Below are 23,698 nucleotides of genomic sequence, written 5' to 3' on the forward strand. Positions count from 1 at the left end.
GACCCTAAAATTGTTGTGCAATTTCTTCTGAGTACACAGATACCCCATGTGTGGAGGAAGACCACAATTTGGGCACACGGAAGGGCTCAGAAGGGAAGGAGCACCATATTATAGTGCAGATTTTACTATTATGGTTTGAGGGTGTCATGACCCACTGGGAGAATCCTTGAGGTGCCAGAACAGCAGGACTCCTCATTTTACAAAACACACCTCATGATGAATTAATCTAGGAGTGCAGTGATCATTTTGACACCATAGTTTGGTCACGCAATTTTATACCATTGGGCAGTGAAGAAAACATTACATTTTTCCCACAAAAAAAACTTTATCTCCAGATTTTACATTTTCTCAAGAAGCGGTTAAAATTGGCACCAGAAATTCTCACAATTTCTGTTGGATATAGAATTTCCCAAATGTGGCTGTACAGTACTGCTTTGACATACAGAGAGTCTCGGTTGGGGTGGAGCTCTATTTACCACCTGGAGCGCAGATTTCCTAGAATACATTGCAGATTCCATATACAGAATCCCTAAGTGCTAGAGAGCACAATCCCCCCACAAGTAATCCTATTTTAAAAATTATACCCCTTGCGCCCTATATCATTGCTCAACACCGACTTGAAACTGTGGGCTAAGGTGTTGGCTTCAAGGATCAATGGTGTCTTGGGTAGAGTCATTCGCCCTGACCAGGTGGGCTTCGTGAAGGGCTGTGAAGGCAAAGACAACTCCACTAAAATTCTCCATGCCATTTCTTATGCAAAGAAAACTAAGACCATTAACCATTCTGTCAACTGATGCTAAGAAAGCATTTGACAGAATTAGTTGGCGATATATGGTCTGCACATTACAAAAATTTGCCTTCCCATCAGCTTTTATAGACGCTGTAATGTCCCTTTACGTGGATCCATCTGTTAAAGTCGGGGTGAATGGTATTTTTTCCGAACCCTTTAACATAACCAACGGCACCAGGCAGGGCTGTCCTCTCTCACCCACCCTATTTATCATGGTCATGGAAACCCTGATGGATAAGACGAGACAATGAGATTAAGGGCCTTAGGATGGGCAAGTTAGAGGTCAAAGTAGCTGCTTTTGCCGACGACCTTTTAATCTTGACCTCCAACCCCAAAACATCTTTTCCATAGTTAATGTCTCTGTTTGCTGATTTTGGCAAGATCTCTAACTCCAAAATAAACGTGAATAAATCTGAAGCGCTAAATGTCTCGGCAAGGATTTCAGACATCCTGGAGTTGAAAAAAAACACCCCCTTTAATTGGCCCACAGATTAACTAAAATATCTTGGAATTTATTTAACGGCCGATCCCTCCTCCCTCTACAAATGCAGTTACACTCCCCTCTTGGCACGACTTCAAACAGATCTAAAAAAAATTATGATCTACCTTACTTATCTTGGATGGGAAGAATAAATGTTATTAAATCTTATATTTTCCCAAAAATATTTTATACCATGAACATGGTTCCCATACCCCTTCTCAACTCATTCTTCCATTCAGCTAACCAATTGATTTCTCAATTCGTATGGAAATACAAAAAAGCTAGACTTCCTTTTAAAATTCTCTCCCTTCCCAGAGGTAAAGGTGGTCTTGGCCTTCCTGATATCAAAACTTATTATAAAGCTATACATCTCGCCAGATGGATGAATCTGTTAAAACCTAATCCAGAAAATTTCAACACAAACTTCGAACTCGCTCTACTGGGTGATGAGGTTGATCTTTCTTTGGTCGTCCTTTAATTGCCCACGTAGAAAATTTGACGAGATCCTACATAACACCTTATACCAAACCAACTTCCATATTGTCATTTTCTCGACCATATTCCGATTAAGATCATCCCATGGTTGGTGGACCCTACATACGAGGATGTCTATGGACTTTGGACATCCCTACCAGACGCTCCAATCTCTCAATTCCTATCAAACTAAGTGCCTTGCAATGATAATTGGCCGATCAATGCCACAAAACAACCTATTAATTTTCTCCAAAAATACCACATTCACAGCATAATGATGAAATTCAGAACTGATGTGGGTCACTCTTTAGAATGCCTCTGGCTCGATCTGCTAGTGAGGCTAAAATCACCAATCACCAGACTGGTTTCTAAATTATATGTGAACCTCCTCAAAAACCCAACTCAATTTAAACCCTTATATCTCTCCTCCTGGGAAACAGAGTTAAAGATAACATTATCCTCCCAAGAAACCCATCAGGTACTTGCCAACCCTCACGGGTTCTCCAGATGTATCTTATTACAAGAAAACACGTTTAAAATTCTCTCTAGGTGGTACTGGACCCCAGAAAGGTTGTTTCATTTGGATTAGCAGACTCCCTGCTATGTTGGAGATGTTCTCGCTCCGTGGGTTCCTTAGCAGATATTTTCTGGTTTTGTCCGGAGTTAATGCAATTCTGGTCAGATATAAACAAATCTCTTCACAGTATGGACCTAATGGATCGAGACCTTGCTCCCCAAGATGTTTTGCTCTCCCTCCCTTCTTCCTCCTTTAACCCAAGGAAACACGACTTACTACCCATTTTACTAGCAGCTGCAAAACATTTGATTTCAATGCACTGGTTGAAAGTAACCTCCCCAATGCTAAAAGAATGGCCCCTTAAGGTCCAAGACCTGTATCGCTTGGAGGAACTGTCTAGCTGGGAAACACGCATCCACGAGAAATTCTGTGCTTCTTGGCTTCCTTGGGTTGAATTTTTATCTCCTCCCTCTAGATCTAGACGAGGAAATCCCTCCTGGAGATTGTCTCTACTCGTTCCCTACCATGAGTTCTTTCCATTCCCCCTAACTCAAATTTTCCAAGTAAGATATGACGACCGACCCCACCTCCACATTTATACCCAACACTTGCCTATTCCAGTCACTTTTTATGCCATTCATTCCTCCTCAATCGTCAATAATTTAACTTGCTGTATCATAGTCCTTCCTGTCACATCTTCTAGCCTCATAATTTTCTTTATAGTTCATAATGGTATCTATGGCTATCCACTCTGGACCTGAAATATTGTTTTATGTTTTATGCTCAATTGTCCTATTTTCCTAATAAGTATATATTGATAATATAGATCTCCTGATTATTTTAAGACTTGTTGTCCAAAAAATATCTGAGTTTGACATGCAAGCTAATGTTTATTATAACCTGTTTTCTTTTCTGTTTATTGAAAACTTAAATAAAGAATAAAAAAAAATAAAAAATTATACCCCTTGCAAAATATGACTGCTAAAGGTGGTTTTTGCATAATGGAGCTCAGAAGGAAGGGGACATTTGGATTTGGAAGCGCCAAATTCGCTGAATTTCTTTTGGGGGGGCAAGGAGCCATTTCCTTTTCCAAAAACTTTGTGCTACCGGTAACATGGAAGCCCCCTATATTTCCCTTAACAGATGACGGACCTGAGTGGGGACTTGCTTTTTTGTGGTTTGAGGTGAAGCTTTTATTGGGTAAATTTTTCATAATATTTGCAATCACATTTATCCGACTCTCTAAGCTGAGCACTTTGGTGTTTCCATCTAAATCTCCGAGTGACGTCGTGACATATGAAACCCCGATGGATCCAATCACTATGATGAGGCAGCAGAGTTACTCTGGACTCATTTGGCCTTTGTACAGCGTTGTCCTTCCTTTCAGAGGAACACACAACTATGACCTGCTCCTGACGAAGCCACTCTAGTGGCGATACGCGTTGGGCTTCTGCCCCCTGGACCTCTGTATGGATGGGTATTTTGGTCATGCTCTACTGGCATTGTTGCTTCTAGTTTGCACTGAGATGATAGCATATTGCCCTATTTAGTGGGCCTTGTACCGTTATATGTTGCATATACTGGGTATTGGGGGTGTATCTGTATATAGTGGGGCTCTGGACACCTTGATTAGGTTCAGATAGTCCCTAGGAATTGAATTAGTTTGTGTTACTTTGGCCTATATGGTCAAGCTGAGGTCTATTATAATATTCAGACTTGGTTTCTCTATATATGGGATAAATGCCAACCCACTACAAATCAACTTCAGCATTTGAGGCTGATCACCTCTTGGCTGTCAATCTACCTGTTACATGTGGGGGCGTTTGTATGTGAAATACCTCACTAATTACAGATATTGTCTACCTGTTTCTATTTATCCCGTTGTTATCATCTGCTCGCAAGTGATACATTTGTTGTTTTTAGATCTCTATACTGGTTACTTACTGTCAGGATAGTTCATATTAGTTATTTTGAGCCAGTACCTGTTTATAGTAGATATATTTGGTTCACCTATTACATCTATCTCTATAATAAATACTTATTTCAATAATAGAGCCACATATTCCTGCATTAGTGCCTGCTATTCTGTGCTGCGAGCTGGGCCAGGTGTAAACCTTTGTTATTATCTCCACTCTACATTGAGATGCTATGTATAGTTCTATCATCTGTTCAAATGTGTACGTAGAGCAGCTGTTCCTGTTATCAAATTATTACCTTGTCATTTGTATTTCTATCATAATATATATTACATGTCCAGGGGGAGGTTCCTTATAGGAATCTATGATGTCATATTTTCTTTTTCAAATGTTTTTAAACTGTAGTGTGTTGTTTTGTGTTTTGGTCGATATAATAAAGTATTTATGGTTATTTCTATACATTTTTGTTATTGCTTGGTGGTCCCCTTTATATAGCATGACATCTTTTTCTCAGTGCTTATGGATCTTACTATAGGTCATGCTTTGGGTTGAACCCCTGTCTTTTGCTATTAGGTTGGATGGTGCCCTCCATCTCTTGTTTACACAACTATGGTGGACCGCGTTTTTATGCACACCTTAAGATGGACACCACCGGATCATAGGTCCTTTGGCATTCGCAGTGCCTCCATCTGCCTCATTATAAGGAATCTACTGCCGGCGGTTCTGTCTCAATCACATATTTCAGAGATTTACACGGAAACCCAGTTGTCAGCGCTCAGTGTAAAGCGCAGGATAAATGTGTGCTGAGCCGTACTGCGATCTTTGAGAAGCAGAATGAACAAATCCCCAGCAGGTGAAGAATTGGTTTTATTTATTTTTTACGCCATTCTTCGAGCAGTATAAATGATTAGGCTACTTTATTCTTCATGTCGGTGTGATTACAGCAATACCGGATTTGCATCCGCTTTTTTATGTTTGGCTGCTCTCACACACTAAAAGACTTTTTTTTTTTTGTGCGAAAAGTTTTTGCAGCACCATATTGTGAGAGCTATCATTTTTCCATATTTCAGCCCAGAGAGTCATGTGAGGAATTGTTTTTCGTTTTTTGCGGGACAAGTTGACTTTTTTACTGATACCATTTTCGGGCACATGACATTTTTTTTTGATCGCTTTCACAGATTTTTAATGGAGGCAGAATGAACAAAAACCAGCAATTCAGGAATATTTCTTTTTTTCTTCATTCTGCGTGTGGTAAAATTGATAAGGCCTGACAGGGTGGAGGTGTTGGTTTGCTCCTTTCATCACAATGTGCATCCCCCACCCCCCCTCCCGGGTTCCCTCACTAACATTGCTTCCATTGAAGTCCACGCTGTCATACTCTTTAGGCTGGCGTCACACTGGCATATTGCATCCGATGCGAGATCATCGGATGCGATATGCTAAAGACACTCGGCTCCTGCTCGCAGCAGAGCAGGAGCCGCGTGTCATGCGTCTGTGCTCCGATTCTCTAGCACAGGGAGGATTGGAGCACAGCTGCGGAGGAGGCGGAGAAATGAATTTCTCCATCTCCTCCATTGCTGGCGTCCGCTTATAACGCACATCACTCGGATGATATCCGAGTGGTGTGCGCTGTCTCACTCGCACCCATAGGCTTATATGGGTGCGAGTGAGCCGAGAGTTTTCCTCGGTCCGAGACAATCGCAGCATGCTGCGATTGTCTCAGACCGAGGAAAACGGCCGACAAAGTCGGCTGGTGGGAGCTGCCCCATAGCTTAAAATTGGTCCGAGTGGAATGCAATTTTTTTTTATCGCATTGCACTCGGCCGTTTAAAACGCCAGTGTGACGCCAGCCTTAAGCCCTTCTCCTTGCGAGTGGCGGTTGACTATCACCCTCCAGGCTCCTTCCACCAGTTTCTATACCATTTTGCTACCTGGCTTACTCACTTTCTATCCTGTGACATCCCCATCCTCATCATGGGAGACTTTAACATCCCCATCATTCTGCCTCCCACAGTTCACTAATTCTCTTACGCATGAGGACGGGAATACTCTGGACCTGGTTTTCTCTCGTCCCGGCTCGCTGCACGACTTTACTAACTCCCCTCTCCTGCTCTCGGACCACAACCTTTTTTCCTTCTCTATCAAGAATTGTCTCCTCACCCGGGACACCCCCACTTACTACACTTATCGGAATACACGTACCATTAATACCCAGCAGCTTATGGGCAAACTCCACACATCTTTAGCCCCCATCTCCTCCCTCTCCTGTCCAGACTTAGCATTGTCACACTTCAATAAAACACTGAAGAATGCCCTAGATGAAACACCCAACACGGACAATGGCAGTCCTGGCACACAATGCAAACACGCTTTCTTCAGCGCTGCTCAAGGTGTGCAGAGCGGCAGTTGAGAAAATCTCTTAGCAGAAGACTTCATCCACTATAAGTTCATACTCAAAACTTATAACTCTGCCCTTCATCAGGCCAAACAAACCTAAATTACAGGCCCCCATCACCAACTTCAGCGGTGAGGATCTGGCCACTTATTTCATAGAAAAAAATCAACCACATCCATCAGGATATCTCAGCCCAATCTCCTGAGAGCCTGGATCCTCTGCCCTGCCGTATCTCAAGCTCACTAGACATCTTTGAGCCTGTCTCAGAAGAAGTTTCTAAGCACCTCCCTTCTGCTCGGCCTACAACCTGCAACAGTGACCCCATTCCTTCACATCTCCTGCAGTCTCTCTCACCAGTGGTCACCACTCACCTGATTAAAATTTTTAACCTCTTTCTTCAGGTATCTTTCCCTCCTCATTTAAACATGCCATCATAACCCCTTTAGTTTAAAAAGCCATCCCTGGACCAGACCTGCACTGCTAACTACAGGTTTTTCTCTAACCTTTCCTTCTCTAAACTCGTGAAATGCTTGGTCCACTCCCGTCTAATCTGCTATCTCTCGGATAACTCGTTTCGACCCCTTACAATCTGGTTTCCGCTCTTTACACTCCACTGAAACTGCCCTCACTAAAGTTTCTAATGATCTAATAACGGCTAAATCCAAAAGTCATTGCTCCCTGCTGATTCTCCTGGATCTCTCTGCCGCATTTGACACTGTGGATCACCAGCTCCTCCTCACTATGCTCCGCTCCATGGGCCTCAAGGACACAGCCCTCTCCTGGTTCTCCTCCTACCTCTCTGACCGCTCCTTCACTGTATCTTTTGCCGGCTCCTCTTCCTCTCCTCGTCCCCTTACTATTGGAGTTCTGCAGGACTCAGTCCTAGGCCCCCTCCTCTTCTTTCTATACACTGCCCCTATTGGACAAACAATCAGCAGATATAGGTTCCAGTATCATCTCCATGCTGACGACACCCAATTATACACTTCTTCCCCTGACATCACCCCTACCCTAATTCAAAATACCAAGGATTGTCTGTCTGCTATCTCTAACATCATGTCCTCCCTCTATCTGAAACTAAATCTCTCCAAAGCTGAACTTCTTGTGTTTCTCCCCTTACTAACCTCACTCTACCTAATATCGAAATTACCCTGGAGTGTTCAACCATAATTCCCAAGAAGCATTCCCGCTGTCTTGGGGTTAAATTCGACACTGAACTTTTCTTTACTCCCTATATCCGATCACTCACTCGCTCTTGTCACCTGCATCTTAAAAACATCTCCAGAATCTGACCTTTTCTCACCTTTAAAACTGCTTAGACTCTTATTGTCGCTCTAATTCATTCTCGTCTGGACTACTGCAACTCTCTTCTGATTGGTCTCCCTCTTGCCAAACTTTCTCCTCTCCAATCCATCTTGAATGCGGTAGCCAGGGTCCTATTTCTGTCCAGCCGCTTCACCGATGCCTCCATCTTGTGCCAGTTCTACACTGGCTACCCATTCGCTACAGGATCCAGTATAAACTCCTCTCTCACCCACAAAGCTCTGCACAGTTCTACACCTCCTTATATCTCCTCTCTCATCTCTGTGTATCGCCCTAAACGTGCCCTCCGTTCTACAAATGACCTAAGACTAACGTCCTCCGTAATCCGAACCTCGCACCTCCGTCTTCGAGACTTCTCTCGTGCTGCGCCAGATCTCTGGAATCCACTTTGAAAACCCATCTCTTCAAACAAGCCTACCACATCAACTACTCGGTAAACGAACTTAGCCCTGTTCATTCCTTCCAAATATTATTCTGAATCTGCACCCTACTATTCATCTGTCTCCACACCCTCTATGCACACGATAACTGCACTTGATACTTGACTATTGCACTTAAACACACGGGCTGATGACCGGATCATGCAGTTTTATATGAAAATCCTTATTTATTATAATTGCCAGACCCGAAATAACAAGCACTTTTCACCTATTGTGTCTCTCCCATTTCCTTGTAGATTGTAAGCTTGCGAGCAGGGACCTCACCCCTAATCTATATCTCTACTATATAATTGTCTAAGGGTCACGTCCGTCTTTCTCTCCTTCTGTCTTTGTCTGTCACGGATATTCATTGGTCGCGGCCTCTGTCTGTCATAGAATCCAAGTCGATGATTGGTCTCGCTAGCTACCTCTCATGGCTGCCGCGACCATTCAGCGAGGGCCACAGTCCGATTGGTCCCTCACTACTCCCCTGCAGTCGGCGCCCGCTCCATACTCCCCGCAGTCACCGCTCACACAGGGTTAATGCCAGCGGTAACGGACCACGTTATGCCGCGGGTAACTCACTCCGTTACCGCCGCTATTAACCCTGTGTGACCAAGTTTTTACTATTGATGTTGCCTATGCAACGTCAATAGTAAAAACATCTAATGTTAAAAATAATTTAAAAAAATAGCAAATTATATACTCACCTTTCGCGACGCTCCGGTGACCTCCGGCAGGTTCCGGTGCCAAGAATGGTATGGGAGAAGGACCTGCCATGACGTAACGGTCATGTGACCGAACTACAAGGGGCCCTCGGAAGGTGAGTATATGTTTATTTTTTATTTTTTAACCTGTGACATACGTGGCTGGGCAATATACTACGTAGCTGGGCAATATACTACGTGGCTCTGTGCTGTATACTACGTTGCTGTGTAATATACTACGTGGCTCTGTTCTGTATACTACGTGGCTGGGCAATATACTACGAGGCTGGGCAATATACTACGTGGCTGGGCAATATACTACGTGGCTGGGCAATATACTACGTGGCTGGGCAATATACTACGTGACTGGGCAATATACTACGTGGCTGGGCAATATACAGCGTGGCTGGGCAATATACTACGTGGACATGCATATTCTAGAATACTATATATATATATATATATATATATATATATATATATATATATATATATATATCTACTATATAAAGCTGAATGTGTGTGTGTGTGTATGTGTGTATGTCCGGGATTGGCATCTGCACCGTCGCAGCTACAGCCACAAAATTTTGCACAGTCATACGTCTGGACCCCGAGAGCGTCATAGGCTTCGTTGTGAGGCGAAATTTTAACCCCGCGCGTTCCAATTCACCAAACAATTTTGCCCCTATCTACATAATGGGGAAAAAAGTGAAAGGAAAAGTGTTGGAAGCGTCGCAGCTACAGCAACAAAATTTTGCACAGTCACACGTCTGGACCCCGAGAGCGTCATAGGCTATGTTGTGAGGTGAAATATTAACCCCGCGCTTTCCAATTCACCAAACAATTTTGCCCCTATCTACATAATGGGGAAAAAAGTGAAAGGAAAAGTGTTGGAGGCGTCGCAGCTACAGCAACAAAATTTTGCACAGTCACACGTCTGGACCCCGAGAGCGTCATAGGCTATGTTGTGAGGTGAAATTTTAACCCCGCGCTTTCCAATTCACCAAACAATTTTGCCCCTATCTACATAATGGGAAAAAATGAAAGGAAAAGTGTAGGAGGCAAATTGACAGCTGCCAGATGTGAACAAGGGGGACTTAAAGAATGAGAGCGATGGCGCCAAAGAGTATATACCGTACAGTTGCTAAGGTGGGGCCTCGACATGGGATACTCACCACACACGGGGATATGAACACACACAAAATACGCGCCACACTACCACGTGCTTGAACACATATTACCCTCAGCACACATTATACACCAACCTCGCCACATAAAAGTCAAAACACAAAAGTCGCCACTCAAAACTCGCCACACACAGAACTCGCCCCATGCAAAAACTAGGCTCATGCAAAACTCGCCACAAGTGCAAAATTCTCCTCATGAAAAACTCGCCACACGCAAAACTTGCACACGCGGAAAAATTGCCACATGCACAAAAGTTGCAATACATGCAAAAGTTGCCTCACACAAAACTTGCACATACTCAAAAGGCACCACACATAATACTCGCAACGCGCAAAACTCGCCATGCGCAAAACTTGCTGCACACAACTTGCTACACTAACCTGTCACATGCAACTCGACACACAAAAAGTTGCTACACGCATGTTGCTACACAAAACTCATCTCACAAAAGTCGCTACATGCATGTCGCCACACACAACTCAACACACAACTTGACAAACGAAACTCGCCCTAAAACACACACAAGTCTGGTATTATCCTTCAAAAATAAAAATCTGATTAATAAGCAGACAAACTACAACAATTGCACCATATAGGAAATACGGCAGCTGTCAGTCACATGACCTGTCTATTATGTGTATGTGTGAGCTAATATATACTGCCAGGGGGAGGGCTTCCTGTTGGCTGGGGATTTATCAGGCTGCCAATTTAGCTTACAAATACTGAGGTAAAAATACTGAGCAAATAACGTGTGAATGAGGTCTAATACAAGAGGAGATGACACACAGGTACATACTATATACAGGGGAGATAACACACAGATATATACTATATACAGGAGAGATGACACACAGGTATATACTATATAGAGGAGGAGCTGACATATAGGTACATATATATACAGGAGGAGATGACATACAGGTATATACTATATACAGGAGGAGATGGCATACAGGTATATGCTATATATAGAAGATGACATGCAGGTATATACTATATGCAGGAGGAGATGACACTCAGATATATACTATATACAGGGGAGATGACACACAGGTATATACTATATAAAGGAGGAGATGACATACAGGTATATACTATATATAGAAGGAGATGACATTCAGGTATATACTATATATAGGGGAGATGACACACAGCAGGTATATACTATATACAGGGGAGATGACATACAGGTATATACTGAGGTGATGAGGTGAAAATGAGAGGTGTGAGGTGAAAATGAAAAGGTGTGAGTGCAAAATGAGAGGAGTGAGGAAAAATAGTGGAGTGATCAGAAAATGACAGATGTGAGGTTGAAATGACAAGTGTTAGGGGGGAATGAGAGGAGTGAGGGAGAAAATGAGAGGTGTGAGGGGGAAAATGAGAGGCGTGATGGGAAAATAAGAGAAGTGAGGTGCTATAACTAACCACAGATATTTACTATGCCCAGGCAACGCCGGGCTCTTCAGCTAGTTTATATATATATACAATTATTTTTGCATGACTTTGTTTTGAGAGCTATAACTTCACTTTATTTTTCTGCTTTTTTGAAGGTATAATGCATTGCAATGCACTAGCATTGCACTGCATTATACCTATGCTGAAAGCTTCTGACGATCAGGCCCTTGCCATGATGTCGCGGTGACGTCGTCCCTCTGCCTGCCTCCTGAATGCTGCGATCACGCTCGATCGTAGCATTTAAGGGGTTAACAGCCAGGGGCGGCGCTGACACCGCTCCAGGCTGTTAGTGCAGAAGCTCAGCCACTGGCAGAGCTGAGCTGCTACACTGATTGTTAAGGAGATGCTGAAATATCACCACTTCCTGCCCAATCATGCTGTGATCTGTCAGTCAGATTGACTGACCAATCACAGAGATCTGGGTGCAGGGACAGACTGCATGTGTCTCCGCACCTCTTCCTGTGCCTCGCAGCTATCAGACAGCTATTGGCACTGAACTGTCATTGCGTGTTTACACATAGTGACAGTTTAAATTCATGACTGGCATAGCCCGTCTTGGTGCAGGAACTGACACCCGGCCATGACGGACTATGCCTGTCATTGGGCATTAGGAAGTTAAAACACTGTGATTGTTGATCGCTAAACTCAGAAGATTTTTGGCCTTTTGTTAAGGGAGCATTCCATCAAAATTTTTAACCTCTTACTATATTGCAAATGTTCATCATATTCTATAGCACTGTGTATTTTCAATTGCTTATTTTACTCTTCTACCCAGCTTTCTAATTAGGTCCATGACATCACATGATTAAAAACTGACTAGCTGAAGCCTTCTAAGCTCTATGTAGAAACAGGAGGTCAATTTTCCCTGTATAACTCGAGTCACTGCTAAAGTTTATGGCAGGAAGGACGAGAAGGCAGATGGGTCAGAAGTTTGAGGGGAATGATAAATGCAGGGTCAAGATTCTTCCTGTTTCTTCATCGATCAGAGAAAAACAAAGAATCAGCTGGGTATGAAGGCAAAATGAGCAATTGTAAGTACACAGTGTAATAAAATGTGATTACTATATATTAATGTTTTAAAAATTGTGATGGGAGTTATTCTTTAATTGTTTTATTTATTTTATAGTGAAATACTATTAAGATATTGAACACATAAAATATAAGCAATATTTTAAATGTAGATTTGTTCTTAAATTTTACTCTTTATTTTGACAGTGGCTCATCAGCAAATTTAAGGAAAGAAGAAGTTAGTTTATATGAAATTGGAGGAAATATAGGTAAGTGAGTGTTCAGTGTACCCAATCTCCCTGTTTCCTCTGCAAGACTTCTGTTCATAATGAAGTATGTTATGATGATGATGGTGCATATTTATAAATATCATCTACAGTGGGGCAAAAAAGTATTTAGTCAGTCAGCAATAGTGCAAGTTCCACCACTTAAAAAGATGAGAGACGTCTGTAATTTATATCATAGGTAGACCTCAACTATGGGAGACAAACTGAGAGAAAAAAAATCCAGAAAATCACATTGTCTGTTTTTTTATCATTTTTTTTGCATATTATGGTGGAAAATAAGTATTTGGTCAGAAACAAACAATCAAGATTTCTGGCTCTCACAGACCTGTAACTTCTTCTTTAAGAGTCTCCTCTTTCCTCCACTCATTACCTGTAGTAATGGCACCTGTTTAAACTTGTTATCAGTATAAAAAGACACCTGTGCACACCCTCAAACTGTCTGACTCCAAACTCCACTATGGTGAAGACCAAAGAGCTGTCAAAGGAGACCAGAAACAAAATTGTAGCCCTGCACCAGGCTGGGAAGACTGAATCAGCAATAGCCAACCAGCTTGGAGTGAAGAAATCAACAGTGGGAGCAATAATTAGAAAATGGAAGACATACAAGACCACTGATAATCTCCCTCGATCTGGGGCTCCACGCAAAATCCCACCCCGTGGGGTCAGAATGATCACAAGAACGGTGAGCAAAAATCCCAGAACCACGCGGGGGGACCTAGTGAATGAACTGCAGAGAGCTGGGACCAATGTAACAAGGCCTACCATAAGTAACACACTACGCCACCATGGATTCAGATCCTGCAGTGCCAGACGTGTCCCACTGCTTAAGCCAGTACATGTCCGGGCCCGTCTGAAGTTTACTAGAGAGCATTTGGATGATCCAGAGGAGTTTTGGGAGAATGTCCTATGGTCTGATGAAACCAAACTGGAACTGTTTGGTAGAAACACAACTTGTCGTGTTTGGAGGAAAAAGAATACTGAGTTGCATCCATCAAACACCATACCTACTGTAAAGCATGGTGGTGGAAACATCATGCTTTGGGGCTGTTTCTCTGCAAAGGGGCCAGGACGACTGATCCGGGTACATGAAAGAATGAATGGGGCCATGTATCGTGAGATTTTGAGTGCAAACCTCCTTCCATCAGCAAGGGCATTTAAGATGAAACGTGGCTGGGTCTTTCAACATGACAATGATCCAAAGCACACCGCCAGGGCAACGAAGGAGTGGCTTCGTAAGAAGCATTTCAAGGTCCTGGAGTGGCCTAGCCAGTCTCCAGATCTCAACCCTATAGAAAACCTTTGGAGGGAGTTGAAAGTCCGTGTTGCCAAGCGAAAAGCCAAAAACATCACTGCTCTAGAGGAGATCTGCATGGAGGAATGGGCCAACATACCAACAACAGTGTGTGGCAACCTTGTGAAGACTTACAGAAAACGTTTGACCTCTGTCATTGCCAACAAATGATATATTACAAAGTATTGAGATGAAATTTTGTTTCTGACCAAATACTTATTTTCCACCATAATATTCAAACAAAATGTTAAAAAAACAGACAATGTGATTTTCTGGATTTTTTTTTCTCAGTTTGTCTCCCATAGTTGAGGTCTACCTATGATGTAAATTACAGACTCCTCTCATCTTTTTAAGTGGTGGAACTTGCACTATTGCTGACTGACTAAATACTTTTTTGCCCCACTGTATATGGGATGGCTAAATGTGTTAATACCTGCCATAGTTATATGATATCATATGTATCAGCATTTCTCCATTTTTCAACCTAACATGAAGCCACGTGTAGCTTATATTATTGTGAGCTGCCTGTGTGGTCTAAATGTGCTATGATGCCCTGCAGCATCTCTGGGCTTTGTCTCCCAATGAGTAGAGATGCTGATCACATACTATTTTGGCATGGACCAGGAAGTTCGTGTTATTGTTTGGATTAGGCACCCCGAACACCGGGTGTTTCTCTTGCTCCCAAGCTCTAACCGGCCATAAGATTAATACTAGAGTATTGAGTCAGGTGACAGCATGAGTCCGCAGCGATGATCGGAGGTAAAAAGTTTACCTCTGGTCACTGGGGTCGGCTGATGGGATTACTGCTCCCATCAGCCTACCCCTGTTGCTTCTAATAACAGTGGGAGCAGACTGCGGCTGATGGGAGTATTCATCAGCCGGCGCCTGCACTCTAAATAAATCATTTTTAAAAAACTGAGTGGATTCCCCTGTATTTCTGATAACCAGTTAGGAAAACTGATAGCTGCGGGCAGCAACTCTCAGTTGTCAGCTTTAGCAAGGTTGGTTATCAAGGGTAGAGGAGTTTCCAAGCTATTTTTTCTTTATTTAAATAATTAAAAAAGTGTGAGGTTCCCCACATTTATGACATCCAGCCAAGCTAAGGCAGACAACTGGGGGCTGGAATTCTCAGGCTAGTAAAGGGGCATGAATATTGGCCTCCCGCAGGTGAAAAGGTGCAGCTATTAGATGTGCAGGTTCTGGCACTTTGCCCAGCTCTTCCCACTTGCCCTGTGGCAGTGGCAAGGGGGGGTTCATATTTTTGGGGTTGATGTCAGCTTTTTATTGTCTGGTGACATATAGACCACGACTTAGTAATGGACAGGCATCTATAAGACACCTCTCCATTACAAATCCTATAGTTGTATTGTAATTAGACACACAGCCAGAATAAACTCTTTCATTTGAAATAAACAAAACAAACTTTTTGACTTTTTTTTTATTTAAAAATAGCAAACAGTTATACTCACCTGTCCATCATTCTGTCACGCCATAATCCATGTCTAGGGATAAACAGCTTGCAATGTGGACTGTGCCAAGATGTGATCGTCCAGGCTGAGAACCACTGAGCAATGGGCTGTTGTAAGCGCAGCATCGCTGACTAGCAGTGACGTCATCGAGGTTCCCTCAGGTTGCTTAGGCTGTGTTCCCAGCCACGCCCCAGAACTACTGCAACTTCAGTGAGATCCCCACTAGCACAGAGAGAAAAAGTCTCATGGCGCAGCAAGGAGTTCACCTTGAGAAATTTGTCATTTCTCCCAGTGAACTGCGTTGAACATATCGCTGCAGCGGGAGACTTTTTCTCACTGTGCTAGCGGTAATCTCACTGAGTTTACCATAGTTTAGGGGCCCAGCCGGGAATGCAGCCTTTGAGACCTTCAGTAACTTGATGATGTCACTGCTAGATGCGGAAGCGGAGATCATTCCTCAGTGGACCTCAGCCTGATCGGTCGCAACTTGACACCGTCCAGGTTGAAAACTGTTTATCCCAGACATGGATTACAGCATGGGATAGAATGACGAACATTTGGCTTCAGTGGAATGAGCATTAGAGGAGTATAACTGTGTTTATTTTTAATTAAAGCAAGTGTTTTTATTTCAAATAAAAGATTTAATTTTGACAGTTTTTATTTCCAATACAACTATAGGATGAGTAATAGGCATCTTATAGATGCCTTGCCATTACTAAGCCGTGGGCTTGATGTCATTGGACAATACAAAGGTGACATCAGCCCCACAAATATGAACCCAACTTTCAACTGCCACAGAGCACGTGGGAAGAGCCGGGCAGAGTGCCAGAATTGGCACATCTAATAGATGTGCCTTTTCTGGGTGGCTGTGGGCTGCTAATATTGGCTGAAAGGAGGCAATATCCATGGCCCGTATCCAACCTGAGAATACGAGTCCTAGGTGTCTGCTTTAGCCTGGCTAGTTGTCAAATATTGGGGTGACAACATACCATTTTTTTAATTTATTTAAATAATTAAAACAGCCTTGGGATCCCTCCATTATTGATAACCAACCTCGTTAAAGCTGATAGCTGAGAGATGCAGCCATTTTTTTTTATTTAGAGTGCAGGCATTGGCTGCTTACTACTCCCATCATTAGGAGCATTGGTAGACAGGAGTAGAAGAATCCAGCTGCAGACTCACCCTGTCATTTGACAGCATGGGAACCGTGGCTCTCTGACCAGCGGTAGTGATTTTACCACCGATCAGAGTCCGTGTCTGACGCGCTGTCATGCGGCAACCGATGTTCAGGCTCTCCCATTCAAGTGAATGGTGTTAGTGTTTAGGTTCATTTACTGTTCTAGTATCTGAAAACTGAATTTTTTTTTTAACTGTTCAGTTACCCGAACATCCAGGAATTCGCCCATCACTACCAATGAGCACATCTGAGACGTTATTGGTCAGCAAATACTAAGGGAGCTATCAGCAGTAGATCTTGATGCTTTGTATGCCCTATTATGTACAGTGTGGCACAACTTCCTGAGGCAGGCATTATTAACCCCTTAAGCCCCAAGGGTGGTTTGCATGTTAATGACGGGCCAATTTTTACAATTCTGACCACTGTCCCTTTATGAGGTTATAACTCTGGAACGCTTCAACAGATCCCGGTGATTCTGACACTGTTTTCTCGTGACATATTGGGCTTCATGGTAGTTGTAAAATTTCTTTGATATTACCTGCGTTTATTTGTAAAAAAAATGGAAATTTGGTGAAAATTTTGAAAATTTTGCAATTTTCCAAATTTTTATTTTTATGTCCTTAACACAGAGATATGTCACACAGAATACTTAATAAGTAACATTTCCCACATGTCTACTTTACATCAGCACAATATTGGAACTAAAATTTTTTCCTGTTAGGGAGTTATAAGGGGTAAAAGTAGACCAGCAATTTCTCATTTTTACAACACCATTATTTTTTTTTTTAGGGACCACATCACATTTTAAGTCATTTTGAGGGGTCTATATGATAGAAAATAACCAAAAACTAAAAAATAACTAAAAACTGCACCCCTCAAGGTGCTCAAAACCACATTTAAAAAGTTCATTAACCCTTCAGGTGTTTTTGGAATGTTAAAATAAAAATGAACATTTAACTTTTTTTCACAAAAAATTTGTTTGCTCCAATTTGTTATATTTTACCAAGGATAACAGGAGAAAATGGACCCCAAAAGTTGTTGTACCATTTGTCCTGAGTACGCTGATACCCCATATATGGAGATAAACCACTGTGTGGGTGCATGGCAGAGCTCGGAAGGGAAGGAGCACCATTTGACTTTTCAATGCAAAATTGACTGGAATTGAGATGGGATGCCATGTTGCGTTTGGAGAGCCACTGATGTGCCTAAACATTGAAACCCCCACAATTGACACAATTTTGGAAAGCAGACCCCCTAAGGAACTTATCTAGATGTGTTGAGAGCTTTGAAACCCCAAGTGTTTCACTACAGTTTATAACGCAGAGCCGTTAAAATAAAAATTATTTTTTTTCCACAAAAATTATTTTTTAGCCCCCAGTTTTGTATTTTTCCCAGGGTAACAGAAGAAATTGGACCCCATAGATTGTTGTCCAATTTGTCCTGAGTACATTCATACCCCAAATGTGGGGGGGAACCACCGTTTGGGTGCATGGCAGAGCTCGGAAGGGAAAGAGCACCATTTGGAATGCAGACTTAGATGGTCTGCAGGCATCACATTGCATTTGCATAGCCCCTGATGTACCTAAACAGTAGAAACCCCCCACAAGTGACCCCATATTGGAAACTACACCCCCCAAGGAACTTATCTAGATGTGTTGTGAGAACTTTGAACCCCCAAATGTTTCACTACAGTTTATATCTCAGGGCTGTGAAAATAAAAAATCATTTTTTTCCCACAAAAATGTTTTTTAGCCCCCCAAATTTTTATTTTCCCAAGGGTAACAAGAGAAATTGGACCCCAAAAGTTGTTGTCCAATTTGTCCTGAGTACACTGATACCCCATATGTTGGGGTAAACCTCTGTTTGGGCGAATGGGAGAGCTTGGAAGGGAAGGAGCACTGTTTTACTTTTTCAACGCAGAATTGGCTGGAATTGAGATTGGATGCCATGTCGCGTTTGGAGAGTCCTGATGTGCCTAAACAGTGGAAACCCCCAATTGTAACTAAAACCCTAACCCAAACACACCCTAACCCCAACCACACCCCTAATCCCAACCCTAACCACACCCCTAACCTTGACACACCCCTAACCCTAATCCCAACCGTAAATGTAATCCAAGCCCCAACCCTTACTGTAGCCCCAACTCTAACTGTAGCCCCAACCCTAGCCCTAGCCTTAAAGGGAAAATGGAAATAAATACATTTTTTTCATTTTATTATTTTTCAATAAGGGGGTCATGAAGGGGGGTTTGATTTACTTTTGTAGCGGGTTTTTTAGCAGATTTTTATGATTGGCAGCTGTCATACACTAAAAGATGCTTTTTATTGCAAAAAATAGTTTCTTCTCCACATTTTGAGAGCTATCATTTTCATATTTTGATCCACAGTCATGTGAGGTCTTATTTTTTGCGGGACAAGTTGACGTTTTTATTGGTAACATTTTTGTGCACGTGACATTTTTTGATCGCTTTTTATTCCAATATTTTGGGAGGCAGAATGACCAAAAAACAGCTATTCATGAATTTCTTTTGAGGGGGGCAGTTTTATTCTTCGGGTCAGTACAATAACAGCGATACCTCATTTATATCTTTTTTTTTTGTGTGTGTGTGTGTTTTGGCGCTTTTATACGATAAAAACTATTTTATAGAAAAAATAATTATTTTTGCATCCCTTTATTCTGAGAACTATAACTTTTTTTTATTTTTTTGCTGATGATGCTGTATGGCGGCTCCTTTTTTGGAGAACAAGATGACATTTTCAGCGGTACCATGGTTATTTATATCCGTCTTTTTGATCACGTGTTGTTCCACTTTTTGTTCGGCGGTATGATAATAAAGCGTTGTTTTTTGCCTCGTTTATTTTTTTACCGCGTTCACTGAAGGGGTTAACTAACAGGACCATTTTATAGGTGGGGTCGTTACGGGCGCGGCGATACTAAATATGTGTACTTTTATTATTTTTTTTTTATTTAGATAAAGAAATGTATTTATGGGAACAAATTATATATATATATATATATATATATATATATATATATAATATATATATATATAAATTTTCCTTTATTTAGGAATTAGTATATATTTTTTTTACACATCTAAATATTATTTTTTTTTTTTTTTACATTATGACATTGTCCCAGGGGGGGACATCACACTATGTTGACAGATTGCTGATCTGAGACTTTGCAGGGCACTGTGTCAGATCAGCGATCTGACGTGCACTGCTAGAGGCTTACACGCGCCTGTTCTGAGCAGGCGCTTGTAAGCCACCTCTCTGCAGGACCCGGAAGTAGCCCCGTGGCCATTTTGGATCCGGGGCCTGCAGGGAAGAAACGCTTGGTACAAGGGGAGCACATCGCCTTGTACTGAGGTCTCAGGGAAGCCCGCAGGGAGCCCCCCTCCCTGTGCGATGCTTCCCTATGCCCCCGGAACGCTGCAATCATGTTTGATCGCAGTGTTCAGGGGGTTAAGGTGCCAGGAGCGGTCCGTGACCGCTCCTGGCACATAGTGACGGATGTCAGTTGCGATAGTCAGCTGACACCCGGCCGCGATTGGCCACGCTCCCCCCGTGAGTGCAGCCGATTGCATATGACGTACTATCCCATCACTGGGAATTAAGTCCCAGGTCACTTTGACGGGATAGTACGTCATATGGGATTAAGGGGTAAAACTCATTGATAGTATTCCAAGCTTGCAAGCACAGAAATGCATGTGCTTAGTGTTGATGAAGGAGCGTACCCGGATAAGGTGTTATCAGAGCACGCTTGTTTGCTAATAGTTTCTTCAGTGTGCTCGAATATTATGCTTGAGTTGCCTTGTTTCACAGCCGCAACACATGCTGAGATTGCCTATGTTAGTGCTTGTCGCTCAGACTCAATACTGAATAAATTGTGATGTTTTGAAAAATTAGTTTCAATTTTTTCATCATTTGCATATTATTCTTAACATGACTATCAATCCTGTTATTTTCACATTTCTATGACTTTTCCTTCTTGGTGTTGTAAATTTAATGTTGAGGAGTATCTATCTCCATTTACCATCAGAATCATAACCCTTTTGTGAAAAGTATGTCAGAGCTGCATATAACTGACCAGCATCGTATTCAAAGAAACTTTGAACTTTCTAAAATATTAACCTTTTGATATGCCACGTCTGGTTTTCTAAAATGTTATAACCACTTCTGTTTATGATTGTAGGTGAGCGATGCCTTGAAGATACAACGTCCATGAAAGATTTGTTAATACTCAATCCGCATGCTGAATGGGTTATAAAACCAAAACCCAAAGAATGACCTTCCAGGCATAAAATAGCATAATATACAAAACAAGCATGAAATGGTATATAGGAAAAGATTCATTGCTGGCTACAGCAGGCACATTATTTATAGCCCGGCTGAGACACATTTCACCACCAGTAATGACCTGTTCTGTTCATTTAACAGTAATGCAGATCATTATGTTAGCTTGGCTCCTGATTTTCTGGTAGACCGTCATCTTTCAGAAGTAATGATGCCCTATTGCTCATGAAAGCCATTGTGTTAAAAGTATTTTATCAATGCAAAACTCCATTTTTTTGAAGGTCCAGTTTTCCGGAAAACTTTTTGCCTTACTATAAGTTCATGAAGGAATTATTGTAGCAGGACTATATTTTTCTTTTTTGTATAGATGATATTTTTGTTAAACCTGTACATATAATTATATACAGTATTTTTAAAAGGACCGTGAAGAAACTGTGTGAGTTGAACTTGTGTAGTTTATTTGACTTTTCCATATTGATTTTTAACCTCATTTCTTTTCACATAAGCCCTGACCTGTATGTAAATGTATGTATACACATTATTCATGTACTATGAAATTGTTTAGCATGTCGTCTTAGGTGAACCATGACTGGAAGCTGTACTAGACCAATTTAGAAGTGTGAAGAAATCCTACTTTAACATTGATTTTGGCCCTAACAGCAATAATAATTTATTTTGTAAAACGATTACATGAATATTCTTTTCCTTGATAAAATATATGTAATCTTAAATCAGTTTCAGCTGGAATGATATTGATGAACTACCCTTGTCGTAGGCCATCAATATTTAACAATGTCTAAAGAGTGGAAAACCATTTTAATAGCATAGCTTTGTATGATGCAAATATTCTTCTAAGAGTATCTACTATATAGTGTACAGTTGTTTCTCCCGTCTAACTGCAGACAGCATGATTTAGTTATAAATTTAACCATCAATATCAACAGTCCCACTGTAGAAACCCACAAAGATTAGAATATGAGGCTCTAAAATGTCCCATCAGGATGGAGTACAACGCTCGGCTATCTCTGGCAGTTTCATGGACTTTTCCATTCGTCTTAGGCATTTCTGAGCCACACTTTTGGAAAAAGTAGGCAAACAGAAAGGAGGGACCCAGGGCGATCAGCTAGTTATCACGTTCACTTTAGCTATATGATAACTTCTTAATGGCAATAACCCTTTAACACTGGAATATGGTTATGCTTCAGACTCAGTCCAAAATCATATAAATAAGGAAAAACATGTTAATTATATGGAAATGGACTTGGAAAAAGATAGTGGAGTTGCACAGGAAACCTCTTTTCTCAATTCCCACACTTTAAAACCATGACCCATCATTTAAGCTATTTTTTCTTCTAAAATGTAGCAGCACATTAGAGTTAGGAATAACTAATTATAATAGGCAGACTTGTCTCCAAAACTGCCACCTGTAAGGGCAGCCTAACCCTAATGATTTGTCCATATATTTAATTAATTTTTGTGTTGTCTAGATTAAAACTTTTCTAGTAAAGTGAACTACAAACCTGTATAACATATAATCCTTAGTCCAGTCTGTACCAAAATTCTCAACATGCGGATGCATCATTGGTTATGTTCAGATACTTATGTATGAATACAGAAAAGCAAAGTGAAGCTTTTCTGCGGTTAGTTCGATTGAATGTAACCAGTTAAACTAAACCTCTACCCAACATTGGAAGAAAGTAGAAAAGGGTAAATTGTGTTGCATTATATTATTTTATCATTCCATATACAAATACATTCTCTAAAGGAAATGTTTTCTGTATTTCTTTCAACTCTGGCATTTAAAGTGTTCCCATAATATTGCTAAATGAAATGAGCAACTTTAACATCTGCTAACATGAATTGGTACTGGAATTTACAGGAACAATGTAAAGATGAAAAATAAAAGATATCACAATACTGGATGATCGCATTTTTTTTTCTGTCCTGTCCGTATTTCAGTCTACAGATGTATTCTTTCTTCTCTATACGTTTGGCTTCACCAATTCCAAGATGAATGGCTTGAGATTAAAGATGAGCGAATTTCATCAGGTCAGGGCTTATTCAGCAGCTATAGCATTTACCGAATAAGCTGCAGAGGGAACCCGGCGTCCTGGGTCGCTCCGGCTGAACGGCTCCGCATCTACATGTGTCGCAGTTGTGTGACAGTCACAACACATGCATGGAGAGTCCAACAAACAGGCTCTCTATGCATGTGTCATGACTGTCACACAACCACGACACATGCAGCTGCGGTGCCAAACAGCTGATCAGCCAAGCAATCCAGGAAGCCGGGTTCCCTCTGCAGCTTATTCGGTAAGCGCTTCAGCTTGCTGAATAAGCCCTGACCCAATCTAATTCACTCATCTCTACTTGAGATGACCGGCTCACTGCATAAACATTTATGTGACCACACCAGGGACTGCGATGTGAATAATGTTTTTTAATTGAATCTTGAAACTGCAGCCCAAAAATTCATGGAGAGGTAGAAAGAAGTCACTGCCTT

General features: G+C 41.7%; 1 protein-coding gene across 3 annotated transcripts in view; it reads left to right on the forward strand.

The window, feature by feature from the left end:
* Window positions 1-23,115, forward strand: part of ARHGAP18 (Rho GTPase activating protein 18) — a 259,642-nt gene extending 236,527 nt beyond the window's left edge. For all 3 annotated transcript variants that reach the window (XM_069726051.1, XM_069726050.1, XM_069726052.1), the window contains exons 14-15: window positions 12,881-12,942; window positions 21,095-23,115. In XM_069726051.1, the coding sequence (XP_069582152.1) occupies window positions 12,881-12,942; window positions 21,095-21,189 (157 nt within the window). In that variant the 3' untranslated portion in view covers window positions 21,190-23,115. The remainder of the gene's footprint in view (window positions 1-12,880; window positions 12,943-21,094) is intronic.
* The last annotated feature ends 583 nt before the right edge of the window (window positions 23,116-23,698 follow it).

Source organism: Ranitomeya imitator, chromosome 5, assembly GCF_032444005.1.
Source record: "Ranitomeya imitator isolate aRanImi1 chromosome 5, aRanImi1.pri, whole genome shotgun sequence".
Lineage (NCBI taxonomy): Eukaryota > Metazoa > Chordata > Amphibia > Anura > Dendrobatidae > Ranitomeya > Ranitomeya imitator.